We start from the raw sequence: 19,848 nt of genomic DNA, 5'->3' as shown, positions 1-19,848 counted from the left end.
AGACACAAACACTCAGACCCGATTACAATGCTTAAAGTGCTTGTCCAAAGCATTCTTAAACCCATTGATACTACTTACAGGTACAACTTTCTCAGGCAAACCGTTCCGCTCATTCACAACCCTATTAGAAAAAAGTTATGCCGAATATTAATCTTTCTTTGTGTCTTTTGGAGTTTAAGACAATGACCTCTGGTACAACTACTATTAGCAAACATGGAAAAGTCGGTAAAGGATAAATTGTCAAAACCATACACAATCTTGAAAACCTGAATCAAGTCCCCACGTAACCTCCTAAGCTGTGGTGAGATTCAACAGTTGTAACCGCCTATAATAAGGAACACTGATCATTCTAGTAGCCCTCCTCTGGACCTTTTCAAGTACTTCCTTATCCTTAGCAAAATATGGGTTCCAAGCCTGCACAGCATACTCCAGATGAGGCCTAACCAACTGCTTATAAAGCCTAACTACTATGTCCTCTTTCAGAAAACTGAAGTTCCTCTTGATCATACCTAACCCCTTATTACCTCCTTTAGCAGATTCAAGACAAGATGTAGAGATGAGTCAATGTAGACACCTAGGTCTCTTTCAAAAAAGACCTGTAACTCCACACCATTAAGATTGTAGGTATACATTTGGTTACTACTACCAATGTGCATTACCTTGCATTTATCAATATTAAAAAGCATTTGCCATCACTGAGACCAGGAAAAACCTTATCCAAATCCGTTTGAAACTTCTCAGAATCGCTTTAGGACATGGGCGTCAATCCAGGGGGGGGGGGACGGGGGGACACGTCCCCCCACATTTCGATGGATGGTTGAAACAATATCAAATGTCCCCCCACACATTTGGAAAAAGAGTAGTGTCGTGACTCTATTTGGTTACGGCTTACACATCTTAGGATTCATATCCTCGAATATCACTCAATGTTGCTGAATGGAGAATTCCACCCAGATCTCGTGAGTTGGTACTCTGAGCTCTCCAACAATCTTAAGCTTATAGTCTGCCTTTATTTCGAGGCCAGTTAAATTCGTCGTCGGTTGAAGGGTATAGACAAATATTCAAGTTGATGAATCCAGTGGTACGGGCTATGTTTGGTGAAGTCGAAGCTCTCTTGCGGTTGCTCCTCGTCTCCTCCGCCAGTTCGACGGAAGCCGAGAGATCTTTTAGTGCTTTGAGGCGTTTGAAGACAAGGCTACGGAGCACCATGACTCAACAGAAGCTGAACCATGTGATCGTGTTCCATATTCACCGCGCAGGGACGTCGTTAGAGGGGGTGTGGGTGTGTCTCACCCCCAAGCCATGGTAAAACTGACGCTAGTTGGAAAATTGGAGTGCGACAGTCGGAATTTCCGACTGTCGCACTCGAATTTATCTAGGCCTTTTCATGTAAAATGTTTTAAAAATTTCGGTCAAAATTGACCTTTAACCGGTCATATTTACCACGTTTTCCTTGCCACTTTGGGAAATTGTTTCTCGCGATTCTTATACTCCACCGTACAAAACTTCTTATGATTTTGAATACTACAAAAAAATGCCTAATAGAACTTCCGTCATAGGCGTAGGAGCCCAATTTGCGCATCACACATGATCATATGCATATCATACAGGCATGCATCGGTTTTTACATCGCATGCAAATAGCACACAATCATTTTCCGTCTTATTACCCTTCCGTATTGGTGATAATTGTTGGGTAATAATAATATCAGTATAACCACTGAAAAACACATTGCAAATTATCCAAAAAGCTATCAGCATATTGCCCGAATCTCACAAAAATATTTGGTTGGGGTGGGGGGGGGGGCAATAAGTTTTTGAAATGAGTGCCAGTGGGTACAAATGTATCGCAACAAGTTCGTAACAGAAGTGCAGTCGCGAAAGATTGGGTTTTCTGACTGACACTGACCGTATCGTTGACGAGTAGCGGGAGGGTGGGGGTACAAAGCAGCAGTTGGAATTTTCTGGCTTCAAAACCGATTTTCAGCCACTACACCCCCCCCCCCCCAATCATCAGGCCTTAGCTACGTCCCTGAGTACATGGTGGTTACATAGTACGATCCGACCAGAATTCACCCGATAACCAGATGCAAATCCACCTAGCAACCGAAGTAACTTGCTTGAGGACTCCAACGAAAAACCACTGATTTATTTTCATGCCTTCATCACTTTAGTCACCAATCACATGGGACCTATTCTAAGTCTGACGATACATGCGCATGTGTGAGGTCCTGAAAACATAATAAAAGTTGTTTGTCTTGCTATCCTTGTTTTCAAATTTCATGTAAATGTATTCTCGTAGACCTAGCAACCTGGTTTAACATGCTGGCGCCAAATTTGCGCTAAGCTCGCTATACGAACTCGGATATGGGCTGTGCCTTATTAGTTAGTTATTTAAATTATTAATAATGGCGTATGAGGAAATGCACCATTTTGTGGTATGACTCCCAGGACAGAAAGTCGAGAAACTCACATGCAGTCGCGGCGGATAGCTTCCTTCACCTATATGTCCGGGGAAATTGTGGGACATCGTTCCTATAGACCAGAGGTGGGCAACCTGCGGGCCACATGCGGCCCGCCAGTGATTTTTTTTGCGGCCCGTGAGATGTCTCAAGAAAAAGAAAAAGAAAAAAATCAATCTATTTTGCATCATCGCCAAAACGAGCTAGCTGCTTAGAATTTATCTGCACTTATGATGCTGTCAGGTTGGTCTATTATCACCATTAATTATCAACAGGACTGTATTGACATTATGGTTTTGTGAATACAGATTAAGTACACACACCTATTGCTTGAACGTCCTCGGAATCAAAGGTTTGAAATCAGCAGCAGGCCGTTGGTTAGGTGCGGCCCTGTCAATCTTTCACTCCTAAAATCTGGCCCATTCATTCAAAAGGTTGCCCACCCCTGCAATGGGCCTATATCTGAGGCCCTGGGGTCAGTGGCGTCGTGCCCATTGGGGCCCGGGGTCACAGGCCCCCCCCCCCCGAAAAAAATTAAAAGGTGTCATAAAATTTTGTCATAATTTAAAAAAAAAGTGTTTTCGAAATCGAAAAGTAGACTAAATATTCAATTGCTCTTTGATGGTCGTTGCGGATTTTCCACACACCTCAAAGACGACATATCGGGATTAGTAATGCCATTACCTTTGAATATGTTTGTCCTAAGCTCGCGTTTGATACAGTCTCAATTAACCTGGAAAATAATCACTTCGTTATCGCGCGTTTTACCTTAGGTTTCGCTACTTTCACTTTTTCTGCCCATGTTTTCAAACGGCATGGCTTTTTCTTCACCCAGTCACCACTTCTCACGGGCATGGACGGCAAGGGCGGCGGAACCGGGGGGCACAGGGGGCACGTGCCCCCACTTTTCCCCAGGTTAAAAATGTGCCCATTTTCTACAGGAAAATTGAGGTGTCTCAAGTTAGCAAGAGGCCAGGGAACCAGAATGAACACTCGGGAAGGGCCTTTTTCCGGCCATCTGAGGGGTTTGTAAAACCAAAAATTTTCTACTACGCTCTGCGCCAACCGATGGTGGCGCTCCGCTCAGATAGTCGTGCATACAACTTTGCAACTTCTGGCTACGCCTCTGACTCTTAGTGAATTTCTGTGGGTCAAACTCAAAGCTATTTCGAATGAAACAAATTTGTTAAGATATTAACAAGAAATAAACTCTAATTCGGAAGATTCCTACATTTAGCAATTAGCATGATTTCGCCTCATTTTATCTCAAAAGAAAACTTGTTCCTTGTTTCCCAATTTTCACATTGGATATTGCAGTGCTAGTATGCATATTTTCCTTGAGAGGGGGGGGGGGCGTCGATGGAGTGATGCGTACATGTGTACAAATAAGATAATACAATAAGAGTTGTAAAGGGTACTAAATATATAAGGCTGCATCAGTCCAATCGAATTGCTGCAAAGTGCCCTTTGATGTCGGTGCCCCCCCCCCCCCAGATTAAATGTGCTTCCGCCGCCCTTGATGGGCGGTGATCATGGATCAGCCAACACGAAAATGTTTCGATATCTTAAATGTTGGGCGCCTCTGGGAGACGAGGAATTGGTAAACTTAGGAATAAATGGCGATCACTTCCTTCGAGAATATTTCCCAAAATAAAAAATTGCCGGAAATTTTTATCAATTTTAGGGGTGTTGCTTTCTGCCATAATGCACGGGAAGTGCCGTTTCCTGCAATCTGAGGGGTCTGCCAGAAGAAAAATTTTCTTGTACGCTGCGCGCCAAACGATGGTGGCGCTCCGCTTAGATAGTACTCACGCGGCCGGAATACTCGAATCGATTCCGTCCCCCCCCCCCCCACGTTTCAAATCGGATTGACGCCCCTGCTTTAGGAAAAGACCTCAGAGTACAATTTGGTGTCATCAGCAAACTTCTTAGCTGTACACAAAATATCTTCGTCAATGTCATTTATATAGGCAACAAACAACAAGGGACCCAAAACAGACCCTTGTGGAACCCCACTAGTAACATCCTGCCAAGAAGAAGCACAGCCTTTAATTACCACCCTCTGTTTCCTATTACCAATCCGATTCTCGATCCAAGACAGTACATCCCCATTGACACCCATTCTCTTCAGCCTAAGTAAAAGACGCTGGTGGGGAACTTTATCAAAGGCCTTCTGGAAATCCAGGAACACAACGTCTACAGACTTCTGCCTATTTAGTGAGCTTGTTACATCTTCCATAAACTCAAGGATATTAGTGAGACAAGACTTTTTTTTGACAAAAGCCATGTTGAGACTCTCTGATCAAAGACTGACTGCTGAAGTGACTGGCCATAGACTTTTTAACAATAGACTCCATGACCTTACAAACAACACTAGTGAGACTAACGGGCCTATAATTACAGGGCTTAGACTTATCACCCTTCTTGAAAATTGGGGTAATGTTAGTACATCTCCAGTCCTTAGGAATATAACCTTCATTCATAAATTTACTAAATGCCAATAAGAGTGGAACGCAAACATAATTAAGTCTTCAACAAATACGGATGGATTGCATCAGGTCCAGAAGCTTTAGAAACATTTAGACGAAGCAGCTCCTTTAAGACAACCTTATCCGAAAATAAGACCGTATCCAGTTTATGACTGTCACTTCCCCCCTGAAAATCTAGAATACTACTCATATCTTCCCTTGTAAAAACCGACACAAAGTAGTTGTTCAAAAGATCTGCAAGATCCTGACTATAAGTAACTATATTATCAGCCTGTGGTGCCCTAAGAGAAACAATTGCATCTTTAAATTTCTGCTTTAACTTTCTGCTTTGAGCTGACATAAGAAAAGAAGGCCTTTGGGTTATCCTTAATATTTATGGCAATGTTATTTTCGAAATTCAATTTTCCATCAGAGACTAAGCATTCTACCTTCAGCTGATGAATTTTAAACTTGGCCAAAAGAGATTCAGAATTAGTCCTCCTAAACAACTTCCACATTCTACGTTTTTGCCTACTTGCACATCTAACTCTCTTATTCATCCAGCGAGGCATACTGCTTTGACGACGACGGGTTGAATTGGTTAATGCAAATGAATGTTGGAATGAGCCAACATCCTGCATTCTCGTGTTTATTTAAATGAATCACTGTAGACACATATCTATGAGTGGATGCTCAGACACAAGAGTGGGAAAAGATTCACACACAAGGATCCATCTCTCAAGTGGCCCCAAGTTAGTTTTTAAGTCTATTTGCTTGTGTGTTCTTCTCCCAAATTGATATTACCCTCCCATATTAATACAATTTCAAATTCCACACAACTGTTCAAGAGTCAAATCACCCAGAATGTATATACATTTTCTTTATAGTACAGTACTTGCTTAAATATGTTACAAACAGCAATGAAGTTGAACATACCATAGCTTCCAAATACAGTGTTTGCCTTCTGTATTTCACCTTGATCTTAACACTAAGCAGTATTAGTCATAGCTATCAACCGCAAACGTCACAAAGTACAGAGTTAACAACACTCCCAATACAGAGATTGTTATGCTGAAAATAGTCAATGATGCATATCCAAATTTCCAGGGATTTGATATGGCCAATAGTCCCTTACCTTTGTGTGCAAACATTCTCACATTTGTTTAACTATGAATAGACTAAAGAATAAAATTGCATTGGGTAACAGTTAACGGTAGAAACTGCTACTGATGTTACCTCGCGTGCAGAATACATTACGATTTGTAGCTATTGCTTTTAACCACTACTTGAGACAACCAATCTATCGGACGTTTTTGATAGGGAAAATGTCTCAGATCGAGGATTCTACTGATTCTGACTCAGAGACAGTTGCAGAGTTGCGACGCTGCCACATATATGAGCCCTCACGGAACTCTGTGTTACGGGATAGAGGTAGGGTAGGCCTAACGTTCGGCTACTTGCCACAGTCTTCCTGTAATTGTATTCATGTGTTGTTATTGTACTTTTTACCCTAGTAGTAGTAGCCTAATATTAGTCCAAGAGCCTCTTGCAACTACAAATTTTGCATTAAGCTAGAGCTAACTCCAAATTAGACTATGCTTTGTAGGCAATCCCTTACCCGTTTGAGCCTAACGTGGACAGTTTTCACATATGTAACACATAGCTAGTGAATGCCAGTGGCGTTAAAACTTTAAAATAGATGAAGTAAGTGGTGCTTACTTACCCCATCCTAGGTTAATTATGCCTGATGTAAGTATTTTGCTGACCGTACGACTGTATGAGGTCAGGGTCCAGATCTGGTGACGTGTACAAACCCCTTTCCTTTCTTTAACCCCCCCCCCCAATCCATCCCGCCTTCACACACAACTCACAAAGAAAATTAATCTAGTTAATATTAGCCTAACCTTGCAAGTAGACGAAATATGCCTCAGAATGCATAGTTTCACATCGATTATATTTTCTCTTGGGAGGGCCTTATACCCCCTACATCAGCTTCAACAACAGTAGCAAATATCCCATGTTACATGTATTGTATGTACGTAGCAACCTCTATTTCACCAGTTGCTAAATACTCCATGAAAGCGATTCCGGTGGTATAACTTACAGTTGCGAGCCAAGAGCCGGAAATCATCCGCGAAGAATCCTACCATTGTATTGTTGCACCTATTGTTGTTGTCACCATGTTAAGTAACTGTTTTAAGTAAACTTGTTAACATATGTCAACATGAGATCTTATCGTTAGGCCCAATTGAGCCTAACGTTAAGATCTCTTATTTGTCACCCAACCTATTACTGTATTAGGCTGTCACCTTACTATTCCATATCACATATGTGATATGTATCATTCAGCCATGTACCATATTCATGTACGTGATAATATACACTCAAGTAGTTAACATTTTAAGCCGTGCTTTGTTGTGGATATATTGTCGGTGCCTACTACTTATTGAATATTCTTGTCAAGGATGAGTATCCACGGGACCTACCTGTTAGTGTGCATAATGTTAGAGGTTTTGTTTTGTGTACGCATTGTATACTGGTCTGAATCAGACTATTGGCCGTAACATCCCCCAAGTGCTTACAAGTATATTTGACAAAATATGGTTAAATTTCGTTTTATACAAAATTAGTCAATGCAATATATTCAGATTGTATAATGCACCTGAACACTGAGTACGATTTGACTGTTTACATGGGATGCATGGACACAAATTCATTATGGCTTGATGGGTCTCTCCGGTCCCTGCGTGACTGTGATCGGGTAAATAAGCAAGCGTACCACGCTTATTCACCTGACGATCTGATAAATAACCACAACCTTAATAAATAGAAATCGTTATCGTAGGCGTAGGCCTACTGAATGGTTCTGATGGAAACCATCTGCAAATTTTCAAAATCAATGTGTTACTATAAAGACATGTTAAACAATTAAATGCTACATGAGATTACAATAATGATCTCACCTTGAGCTCTCATGATGTTCTATCGAGCCTTTAGAATGAAGGGCCACTTTGTAGACCTACCCTATCATTGAGATACAATGATAACCAGTGAACTCACTGTATTGCTTTTTATGTGACCCGCCATGCGGGATCCAAAACGTCACGGCCAAACGGCACTACCGAATCATCCCATTCTTATAAACGAAACTCAAGTCAAGCGAGCCAAAAAAGTAAATATGCCCACCGACCTGCAGAGACAAACACCCAAACACCCACTCAAACATTCAAAAAATCACAAAAGGACGACCAGCACGCAGCGAAACGAAACACCCCTCCCAAGAACACCACGGTCAAAAAAGGCAGGCCCAGATAAACGGCGAAAATCGCCTTCAACCTGAAGGCGAATGTCACAGTTCACCGCCTCCAGGACTGCCTCCCAACTGGCAAATTTCCCCTCAAAAACCACATCACATCTATTCATTCAAATAAGTTTTTTTTCACAATAGAGCAAACAAAAATAATACGGTGCAACACAGCAACCGAACAAACTGGAGGATCTACCCCATATAAAACAAAGCCCTGTGCTACCGACCATGAACGGTCTCCCGTTACACGGTCGGTCCAGGATTGGAACCACTCCCATAATTTTAAACAAAGCAACAATGCCAAAAAACATGAGCTGTTCTCTCTAAGCTGTCACAGCCGGTCCTTGGGCACAATCCATCACCCAATCGCCAATGATACTTTTTTAGGTTGGTCACCAAGGCACCGTGTGCAATTCTCCAGGCAAGATCACGGAGCCTGCAACCATTCAGCCTTGAATGCACCGAACGCCATACTTCGGCAGAATGACCTCCTTTAAAAAATTGCATTCTAGGCCCTATACCGCAAGGAACTGTGAACGAGGACCGGCCGTGACAGGTCAACAGGGGGGAAACTCAATCAGAGTGGAGCAAATGACACGCACCACCCTGCTTGGAGTACTACTATGCTGTTCTTTGTTGCTAAGCATCGCCGGGACCCATCGACGCAGGTGCAATCCGCACCCAAAACGTACAAAATATGAACAAGGCAACCCTGGGTCAGTTACCGCTACAAACAATTGCTTAAATAACAAAAAGTTAAATTTACTTCCCAGATGAACCACCCCAATTTGACACATTATAGACCTATCACTATGGGTTTCCGTTGCGCACAAGCCAATGTTTGTCAGGGGGTCATTATTTAACTAAGTATTGTGTGTACCTTTAAAAGTATTCTAAAGTGCATGTTTTCATGGAGGACTGTACTTTGGTACCAACGGACGCAACTTTTAAAATCCTGGTAACAATACTGTATTGAATTAGTTATACATTGGAGTTAATTAATCTAACAAACCTTCATATACATACTGTATATGATCATATATCCTTGTCAAATATGTTCTGTCCTGTATGTCTTTTCTTTTCCACCTTATAAAGATATCTACCTGAAAAAGAGTCTGTTTGAGATAGCAGAAGAGGCAGATTGGCAAATCTCCGAAGTGTTGACGATTAGTGACTTGCCAACCTGGCCAGAGTACGCTAAAGCTTTAGAACGTACAGAGGAAGCCAACAACACAAGTGAGTGATGTTTCACACACAAGGATTTTATAAGATGACCTCATCTAGTTCAAGTCTTTCATTATCTTTGTTATGAATCCTTGGTTGAATGTCAATGGTTTGGCCTAATTATGGACATCTTCCCTTACACTTGCCATAAATGCATGCATGTATTTTGATCATGGATTGAATGATTCAATGTTCAATTAACCTATACAAGTTGTAACTTATCGGACTAGAGTTATCAAACCTGGATTTGTTCCTCAAGTTAGATTCAAGTATGCAGTATGCAGTAGTTGTTTAATATGTGTACATACACTTGAATGTCATTTGAGTAATAATTTGGCGTGGGTTTTGTTTTGTGAGCCTATGAACTGCCTAGTTTTCTCTGCTTTAGCCAATAAATGACAGATGCACTATATTTTGTCTTTTGTTTGTTCAAAATTTTGTGTACACAGATTTTGTTTGGTTGCAAAGTATAAATCCAAATTTCTATCATTCCACTACTGTTGCTTATCTTTCTCTCCCTCTCTCTCTCCACCTCCACCTCCGCCTCCGCCTCTCTCTCTCTCCGCCCACCTCTCTCTCTCTCTCTCTTTAGGTGCAGCAAATGCCAATACAGATTTAAGCAAGAAAATAGTCCTCTGGCAAGGTGATATTACCATGCTTAACGTAGATGCCATAGTGAATGCTGCTAATGACTCTTTGCTCGGTGGAGGTGGAGGTAAATTCAGTCGACGGCATTTTTTTTGTGCATCAATATAATAAATAGTTTTACTGCATATTGTTGTTTATAAGATATTGACCACAGACGAGGCTAAGAGCCACCTTTTCTATTTTGATCATCATCTGAACACATATTATATCTTTCTGGTGTTAATCTTTGTCAGCGCTCGCTTTAAGTGATATGCTAGATGTTTCATTCATTTATATGTTTCTCCTCAATAAAGAGGTACAACAGCAAATAATTACTGACATAAATTATGTAAATACAATGAGGAAGGAAGTGGCCTAGAAAACCGTCCAAGGCATAACGAGTATTGCCACTCCCTATGCAAAGGAAAATGTATCAAAACACAAAACCCCCCCAAAAACCAACCGCCTTCCACCCCTCCCCCCACTCAAGAGGAAAAAAGAATGATCGTAACATGTTGAGAAAAGTAAAATGAGGCACATATCTAGATCTGAGAACAATGAAAGGAACAGTCATAATAGTTACATGAGTAGAATGAGCTGAGAAAATAAATGATTGTGGTGAAACAAAATATCACAGAGTATTAGGCAAATAATTCCAAAAAAGTATTGCACGATAACGTAAACTTTGTTTTGTAATGTTAGTCTTAGGATGGCTTGCGATTAAGGTTATTTATAGAACGATAAGCAAAAGTGGCTATATGAACATTTATGAATAATAGACTGAAGCGAATAGCTTGCAGAGTCTGGAGAGTCAAAAGTGTTTCAATATTGTAATACGCTGTACTAGACCAAACAGTCATGCAATAAGTCAAGTGAAGATATATTAGATTGAAGTACAAAGAACGAAGATTATTCTTGGGTAATGATAATGCTACAGTTTTAATAGAAAGAATTCCAACACCTCTAGCAATCATCATTCTATAGCCTTAAATATGATTATTACAGGTCAGGTAACAAATTTATATTCAAAGGGCTAAAACATTGATTTGATTTCAGTGGATGGTGCAATCCATGAAAGCGCCGGACCAAAGCTTCTTTCAGAGTGCGAAACCTTGAACGGATGTGAGACAGGAGATGCTAAAATTACAGCAGGTGACCATTGAGTCTTTATTTTCCAGGCTGATCCCCAGCACAGTCGATATAAATACTAGTATATTTGTGTATTTTTCATCTTCCCTAAGTATTTGTTTTATAAAATTCACATTCGATATGAAGAGTAACTGGGAGTGATACCTGATTGCACAATATGAAGGGTACTTTGAATTCTAACTGGCACCCCCCCCCCCGCCCAGAAAGAAATTTATATATAGTGTCGGGATTGACACCAAATGATTCCTGGATGGCTCGGTTGGTAGAGTTCACCAATATACAGAAACTATAGGAACATTTGAGAGTGACGGAAGGCTTGAACCAATGCAGCGTTCAGCTAACTTCCAAACACGTTCCAGCTCTGCCCTGTATTTTTTCGGCATACTGCAAAAGAAACATATAATAATAGACATTAGAACACTTAGGATGATTGACTGGTAGAATAAATTCATAGTCGTGTAATTAACTCTGCATTGTTTTAATTTTCTAAGGAAATAAAGTCGTTGGCAGGCTTAACCCTTAACAGATTTTGCGTGAACATTCCAATTAAGTTTATTATCAATATACGTTCCCAGGTACTTGTAGCTTTCTACCCTCTCAACTACTTTGCCATCGATTATGACATGATCATGAACATTATTGCCTTTCCTAAAATCAAACACTAGTTCCTTAGTTTTATTTATATTTAACACCAGACTGTTACTTTTACACCAACCAATAAACTTCTGTACTTCAATAACAAAGGCAGAGCTGTCATTATTGTAAAGAAGACCAGTCAGCACGGTATCATTAGCATATTTGATCATATTGCATTGGTCACTCGATATTTTACAATCATTTGTGTACAAGCAGAACAACACTGGTGAGAGCACACATTCTTGGGGGCACCCGTACTAATGACACACTGGTCAGATCTGGAATCAGCCATTCTAACCATCTGGGGTCAACAACGCATATAATTGAGGACCCAAAGTACGATGTTATAGTTCACTTGCATGTCTAACAGTTTTTGTACTAATATATTGGGCTTTATTAATGGTGTTAAATGCACTCGACAAGTCAATGAAGATTGACTTCACAGACGTTTTGGGTTGGTCTAAGTGCTTCAAGACCCCATGCATGTAAACAAGTATGGCGTCATCTACACCGCTTTTGCTTTGGTAGGCAAATTGATTTTTATCGATAAAACACTTTTTTCAGCTAGAAGAAGTTTAAGAATCACCCCTTTCCAGACATTTCATGATATATTAAGTGCTGTCATTTGCTGCTCACTAATATTTTTTGTGTCAATGTTTTTTTTTTACTCAACAGCTTATCTTCTTCCATCTCAATGTAAGTTATAATCACAATTATTCTCAAATTTCTTTGTTTTCTACCACACGCTATTCTGACCAAATGTTCTATGCCCTTCTGTGTACACTTGAATATGTATTTCCTTGTAGGATACAGTATATCTTAAAAACAACGACATCTACAGTCTGGGAAGTCATTCATCCAAGGAAGTATGGGATGAAGAATACCGAATTCTCATTTTCGTAGTATGCTTAATAGCCGACCTGGCTTGATCAATGCCAGATTACATCAACATTGGTTTTAAAACGTTATCTGCAAGTAGCTTGCATATATATCCTCGTAAATTAATGTGGGGGGGGGGCTCCGTATCTCTGAAATAGCTGTCTGCCTGCTGGCCTGGTTACAACAGCTGCAGAACCCCTTCACTTGTTTTAAGTTTTGCTTTTGTTCACTCTTATCAACGCCAGTCGTGGTCCACACAGTCGGCCCTAAATGCCACTCCCCTGACAGCGTCGTCAGTCATCACAGTGAGATGCTCCTGACCAGTTGCTACAGGACATGTCTGGACAAAGTTTTGGAACACAATGAATTCAACAAAAGGAGCCCAGATACAGCTTCGAAAGATGAAGAGAGGCCGGGGGTCTCTGCAAAGGATGATGATAGTAATGCTTCTATATCCAAGAGATTGCAACGCTTTGAGCCACCCATTCGGAGTATAGCATTTCCATGTATTTCAACTGGCATTTATGGTAACTATTTGTTGTTTTTGTATGTTTAAATCTTTGCAAACATTATTTACCTCATTGGTGCTTTTAGTTTGTAGTACAGTCTATATAATTTCTTGTATAGTTTGATATGGTTTCGCAAAAAATCAGGGAAGTTTGCTTTTACTCTGGAAACGGTAGGGAAAAGGAAACCCTTGTTTTTAGGTCTTGGAGAAAGTCCTTTCATTTTGAATCTTATTCGGGAAAGCGATGATCTAATTAAGTTCCCTTTCTACTGAAAATATGTGTTTTGGGTTTTTTTTTAAACAAATGATTATGCTTTTCATGATTGGTCAATTTGGATATTTACTCTTAATTTTCCACCATAGACTGCACACAATTTAGGAAAGTCACCGGGTCAGCCTTACATGCAGATCATATTCTAGATGTTACAGCTAGGCTTGATCTAGGCAGTGCGCCAAAAAAAGACTTCATGGGATGTGTTAGAAATATGACGTTAATGTAATGGCATTAATCAAAATGTGCTGGTGAAAACTTGATAAGGTACTGCAAGCCATGCTTGGGGATTCATGGCTCTATGGATATCCCCCTTCACCACAACAACAAAAATTAGCAATAGAAGTAAGCAGACATATTAGTGAGTTGGCATCATAGTAAAACAGTAAATATTGTTTTTGGTCTTAAAATAGCCTGGAATTACGATCACAGGAGCCGTGCTCATAGCATGATATTTGTCTGTTCTTACATGTATTAAAGATATGACAGTCTCTTTACTGCATGTATCATGTCTGATTGATCATCCTACTACCTAATCCCTACCCTTGCCAACCTATACTTTGCTTTCAAATGTTTGGTTTTGTTTTTCTTTCTGATGTGTCTAGGTTATCCAAAGGAGGCAGCTGCTGAAGTTGCGCTGAAGACGATACGTGAGTGGTTAGATGAGCACCCTGACGAGGTATTCTGACAGAATTGTCACTTTGGCATGAAATAAGTCGCAAGCAATTTTAAGTAATATTTTTGTGATATCCTCACTGAAATCTTGTTCACATTTTTTAAGCAGTTTAATATTCGTCGGCAATTTCACCAACCGACGAATATCATTCAAAGTACAATTGCCGTTGATCAAACTAAGACACCTAACTAGATATTTTCACCAATTGAAGATTAATGAACAAGTTCTTATTGAGTAGGATTGACATTTTGTCACATAGACACTATTCCTTTGAATTTATTGCATTTAAACAACCACCTTCAAACAGAACAAAGTCAAAAGCTAAAAGACTCTTTCACTTAATTATTTGAATTGAATTTTGATCAGTAAACTACTATGTTATTGGAAAGAAAATTAAGCAAACTCAACGCAAGAAGATGTTTTGAGATAATACAAAAAGAAGAGCAAAAATATGATCTATAAGATAAGTGAAATTTAACATCATGATTGTATCTGCATGCTTCTTGACTTGCTCATACTGTAAGAACGAGAAAATAAATTCAATATGATTGGTTGTAATTCACTACAACTGCTCAAATTCCAACATAAACAAATGCTTTCCTGATGTAGCTGAACCATATTCCCGTCCTACAGGAGGAAAAGAAAACTAAATATCACTAGATACAGTGAAGAGATTTCGATAAGAATTCAAAAGTTAAAACTTGCAACTTCATTTGAAACTTTTGTCATTTCTGAGATATGTCAAGCAGTTAATTTTATTTTCACTTTTGCGTATGCATCACTATTTGCATTTTAAGCATATATGTTGTGAGAGTAGACACGTTTTACCAAAATCACAGGACAATATTAAATAGGAAATGCACTGAATTTCACTGAATTTTGTTGCCACCATATGATGCTTCAATATGCTAAACTTGGGCATTTATCCTTTTGATGATTCCATCTTATTATAACAGATTTATCCCCTAGATGACTTTTAAAAGAACAGAAATTAAGATGCAAATACGCTTCTGTGCTTTGTTTTATTTCTTTGTGATTATTATTATTATTTTAAAATGCTGCATTCTAAAGAAATTGTTGCACTGCAAAGTATTCAAGCTTAAGTTCAAACTTTGGCCTTGTGGAATGGAGAGACTCTGGAGTCCATAAAAGTGCTATACTATGAATTAGTGGGTTTTAGAGTTTTAATAAACATTAAACCTATTAATGATAAATATCCATCAATATGTCTGGCTAGGATTCCTTCTTACATCATTATTCTATGTTTTCTCTCTTTGTGTAGCTGGATGCTGTTATCTTTTGTGTCTTTCTGGATTCAGATGTGAGGAATTATGAGAAACTTCTTCCAGTCTATTTCCCTTTACCAGGTAAAGAAAAATATTTTAGTAATAAACAAATTCCAAAATGTTAGAAAAAAGTCTTGAACTATTGTGAAGACGTATCAAAACTCTTTCCATTTCTATTACTTCCCTTTTATCTCAGTAATTAGATATTATCAGAAACGTCAATTTCGCAATTGAAAGCTCACTTTGAATATTGTACGCATGTAATTCGATGAAATTTCTGTATCTATTATTAAATTCCTCTTTAGAAATTTCTTTTGTGACAAACTTTCCTCTTGACACTGCTACAGCATTTGTACTGACTGTGGTTACACAACCCTCCCCATTTCTGGCTAATGGGAAAGTTCACATGTGGAGAAATTTGAACTGTTAATCCTTCTCTCAATGCAACTTGTAGCTAAGTCACAAAAGTTTCCTCAAAGCAAATATGTATATCATTCTGACCATACTACTTACAAATTCCTCAGAAATAGTACCTACATAGTAAAACATTTTGTTAACTTTTTGAATTTCCATCATACCTCTCTATAGTTTCATAATAGTCCAAATTCAAGGAGGTAGTCTTAGCATTTCTCTGTTTGGAATGTTATCTACTTTGGCCATTTTAAAGTTTGGGACATTATCCTGATCTTGTACCGTCAGTGGGCAGTTTAATACTATATTTTTTTTTAGTGTAGTATTTTCTAGTGTATTATAGAAAAAGAATTATCTGATAATATTCACATGTATAATATATATTAAAAGGAACAATGGGAATGAGAATAAGGATATTGAAGAGCTGAAAAAAGGGTGTCTCATTGATCTCATGCCAAATTCTTGTTTTTTTAGTCAGTTTCATAGGAATGACTCTTTTGATGTCAATTTTGTTTTCCCTCCAATCTATGTAACTCAGTAGCACGTGACTATATATAGTTTCAAACAAGACAATCAAACGTCTGTATTCAATATTTAATGGAGAGAATTCCTCAAAGAGTTGTCGATCTCTTCCAATGTTTGCCTTTTCAGATTACCCTCAGTCCAGATCGAGTGAAGATGAGACGTAAGCCCACCGCACTGCAGTTTACCAGATTTGCTCTCTGTGGTAGGAAGCATACCACCCACCTTCATCCTTGAGGCAATTTTCTTAGCCAATGATCAGTGTACAGTTGTGATTATGTAGGGCACGATGATTCTGCTTCATGTGGGGATGGTTGCTTTCCATATCTTAAAGAGAATCAGAAAAGTAAGACAGTACCAGCATGGTAGGATCCCAAGATCGAGCACCTGCATGTACTTATATAAAGGTAGTACACTGTTGAGACACATATGATTGATAACCCTGATCCGTGTAGCGGTTCATCAGTGGTTCGAACTCCAGTCATGCAATGGCGATGCTCGTCATTTGAGTATCACGCTTAAGGAATCTTCTGTAAGATAAAATGGAGAGCCGAGCAAAAGACATTAACATGATTGGTGAGGGATGCTGTGAAGCTTTACGAAATCACTAAGTTTCTGTTAACCAGAATACAGGAAATGTCTGTTTCTTCTTGTTTGGTGGGGAGGTTTTTCCTTGGTTCTAGCCTTACAGAAATTTTTCCCAACTGTCCTTGTCACCTTTCCTGTCTCAGCAATGGAAAGATCAGTCAGTTCTTTGAATGTAAGAAAGCGCATCTAGTTACACCATGCATGTTTGCAACTTGTGTTTTTAAGCGGAGGCTTTCCACCATCGTGAAATTTGTTCCTGTTTATCACAAGATTAATATTCTGTTCTCCTTGAAGGCATGGATGTGATTGAGAGGAGTGATGTTCCTCGAGTATCTCTTCTCCTAAACACATCAACCATATCATGGTTGTCTGTGACAATAACATTAAAGTGCCTAGCGGTTGATGGGCCATGCCCTGTGATCAATGGAAATAATATGATGTTTGTGAACGACATATATAGTATAGAAGTGTGGAATAATTATTTTGAATTTAAAGAGGATCTGGTTTATCCATGAAGGCAGATATGGAAAGGTATGATTCTTACGTAATTTTGGGTATATTATTGCCACTTGAGGAACTTGACTGGATAGCTGACACATTTGGCCATTCATGGCACCTTCAATTTTCCATACCATGAAATATGTTTTATGCCATGCGAGTCTGTACTTTGGTATCTTGTAGACAAACCTCCGTACTTGGCAGTAAACAATTTTCGTAGGCTGCTTCTGCGAGGTCAAAAGTGATCTTAATTGACCCAAGTCTTTTGTACCACATTCACTTCCATACGTGTACTCTGACATCCAAGCCACAAAAAAATATGAAAAAAATATATTTTTCGTTTAATAACATATCAAGAAAGATGTTCTCCTGTTGCTCTTAGGCACTTTTCCTGAATACTTAGGCCAATTGGATTTAATAGACTCTATATGGAGTGTGCCACTGTTAGGGTTCTGTAAAAGTCATCTTAATCAGGAACTTTAAGTATCCATACCTGTGGAAACACATTTGTTGATATTATCACCTTACAATTTCACCAATGCGTTTATAAGAATCTGTGGTGTTGCAACAATCAATTTCTCTTCTTGATCTCAGCACTGTTCCAATGCTGACAAATTAGTAACTTTGTCAACAAAACTGCAACATATTTTAAAGCAAAAGTCGTTTGTACTTCTTTCACCTTTACCAAAATCATCAATAGTAAGTATATAGTTGCAACTTGTTTACATCATCTATCTCTCTCTCACTCTTTCTCCTCCTCGCTTTTCCAATCTTTGTGTTAGTAAGCAGACCGCTGATCTAGTTAAAACCATTTTTTTTTCTAACTAAAGGGTACAGTTTGGAGGTCCACATATGACCCTCTTAAGAATTATGAAGTTATTTTCTTTTCGTTCAATTTTATACATTCCTGCTGGAGCTTCTGTCGGCAATTGGTAAAGCCTTTTCAAATTTTCACTGTTGTCAAAATTATTTTAGAGTTCATGCTTCACTTTGACAAACGAGCAATGATGATATAACCTTGCCTCGGAATATTGTTACTTTTGTTTTATAAAGTTTGCTCCTTTTAAAAGCCAGGAAAATTACTTAAAACTTTTGAGCAGAAAAATATGCCCCTATATGGTGATATCTCTTATGGTTTGTAATATTGCAGCATTAGAAGCATTCTACCCCTGCCACAGTTATACAGCTGAGTATTTAGACACTAGAAAATGGAAACAGTAATGCACTTCCCGTGGTGGTTTCTTAGGCGTTTTGTGTTCAAAGGTTCACTTTCATTATTTTCCAAAATACTCAACTACTTGTCACTTATAGAAAGAGTCTAGTTTGTGTACATTATGCTCAATCATGTCGCATCAAAACAATTTTACCTGTAGATGTCCTGTCCAATATGCAGACTTTCCATTTCCGAACAAAAGTTTTCTTTGAGGCAAGATTAACACCTGCTTGGTGGGCCAACACCTTAGCAGTACAAATATTTGTGTAGTTTTCATATGGAGTAACATCAGAATTATAGCATATCTTCCAAATTCATATTGATGTCCTATTCATATTGATATTGATGTCATCGTTTTCAAATTGTATAGCATCACTTTGAGCACACCAACCCAGACAATCTAACACTTTTCGTTACGAGAAGTCAATGTTTGTTGAAGAGACTAAAACCCTATCTCAATATCATGCTTTGTATCGCGAGATATTGTTAATTGAACGTGGCCTAATTTGATTGACTGAAAATTTATGGGAGTGGATCATTGTTGGTGGACTTTGATGTCATCACGGCATCAGGTGTGCTTCGAATGCTTTACTTTTTCCGCTTTAATCTTCTTGTTGATTTATCCTTGAAACCTGATACGTTTGGAATATTTTGTTAGCTGCCAATGAGATCTGTCATTAAAATTTCATCAAATGCAACTTGTGATTTGCCTCGGTGAATAAGTGATTTACATATCACCTAAAAGAACATAAATAATAATTACATCAGCTAAACTGCCATGATGATATCATTACTCTGACTGTTCTTGCCAGATCTGTATTACCAAAGTATCACCAGGTTTGAAATATATCATGTCATTGCCATCTGAAATGCTTCTCATGAGGATGTGGTTTTGAGGTGGAGATGCAGAAAATCTCCAGAATCTTTTGTGAAACAAACAAATCCATTGTGGGATACATTTATATTTCTTCTGTGTTGGGATGTCACATGAGTTTCTGTATAAATAACAATGCTAGCATTTAGTTTTTCCTTCTCCTTAAATAACTTACAAAATGTTACTCTTTCTAAAATCCTGTGATAAATAGTAAAACAGAAATATGAAACTGTTTTGTCACTCTTAAGTG

The 19,848-nt window shown here is 38.8% G+C and overlaps 1 protein-coding gene across 2 annotated transcripts; it reads left to right on the top strand.

Annotated features, from left to right (window-relative positions):
- Positions 1-6,081: 6,081 nt before the first annotated feature.
- On the top strand, positions 6,082-18,993 carry LOC139971697 (ADP-ribose glycohydrolase MACROD1-like). Of its 2 annotated transcripts, XM_071978402.1 has the most exons (9): positions 6,085-6,360; positions 9,332-9,472; positions 10,053-10,175; positions 11,144-11,239; positions 12,548-12,568; positions 12,997-13,278; positions 14,136-14,209; positions 15,489-15,573; positions 16,555-18,993. In XM_071978402.1, the coding sequence occupies exons 1-9, from the start codon at positions 6,159-6,161 to the stop codon at positions 16,590-16,592; spliced, it is 1,062 nt and encodes a 353-aa protein (XP_071834503.1). In that variant the 5' UTR covers positions 6,085-6,158; the 3' UTR covers positions 16,593-18,993. The 2 variants fall into 2 exon arrangements, with proteins under 2 accessions (XP_071834504.1, XP_071834503.1); XM_071978403.1 differs by lacking the exon at positions 10,053-10,175 and having other exon boundaries at positions 6,082-6,360.
- The last annotated feature ends 855 nt before the right edge of the window (positions 18,994-19,848 follow it).

The sequence above is a fragment of the Apostichopus japonicus genome, chromosome 8, assembly GCF_037975245.1.
Source record: "Apostichopus japonicus isolate 1M-3 chromosome 8, ASM3797524v1, whole genome shotgun sequence".
NCBI lineage: Eukaryota > Metazoa > Echinodermata > Holothuroidea > Aspidochirotida > Stichopodidae > Apostichopus > Apostichopus japonicus.
The sequence above is the reverse complement of the archived record's forward strand: the minus strand, read 5'-3'. Positions and strand labels throughout refer to the sequence as shown.

What these genes read in the sequence shown, in the direction of transcription:
- LOC139971697 (XM_071978402.1), top strand. Translation starts at nt 6,159, where the DNA reads ATGTTACCTCGCGTGCAGAATACATTACGATTTGTAGCTATTGCTTTT. An exon ending in TTTGCTCGGTGGAGGTGGAG is followed by an intron (nt 10,176 to 11,143) that starts GTAAATTCAGTC and finishes ATTTGATTTCAG; the next exon opens with TGGATGGTGCAATCCATGAA. An exon ending in TAGATGAGCACCCTGACGAG is followed by an intron (nt 14,210 to 15,488) that starts GTATTCTGACAG and finishes CTCTTTGTGTAG; the next exon opens with CTGGATGCTGTTATCTTTTG.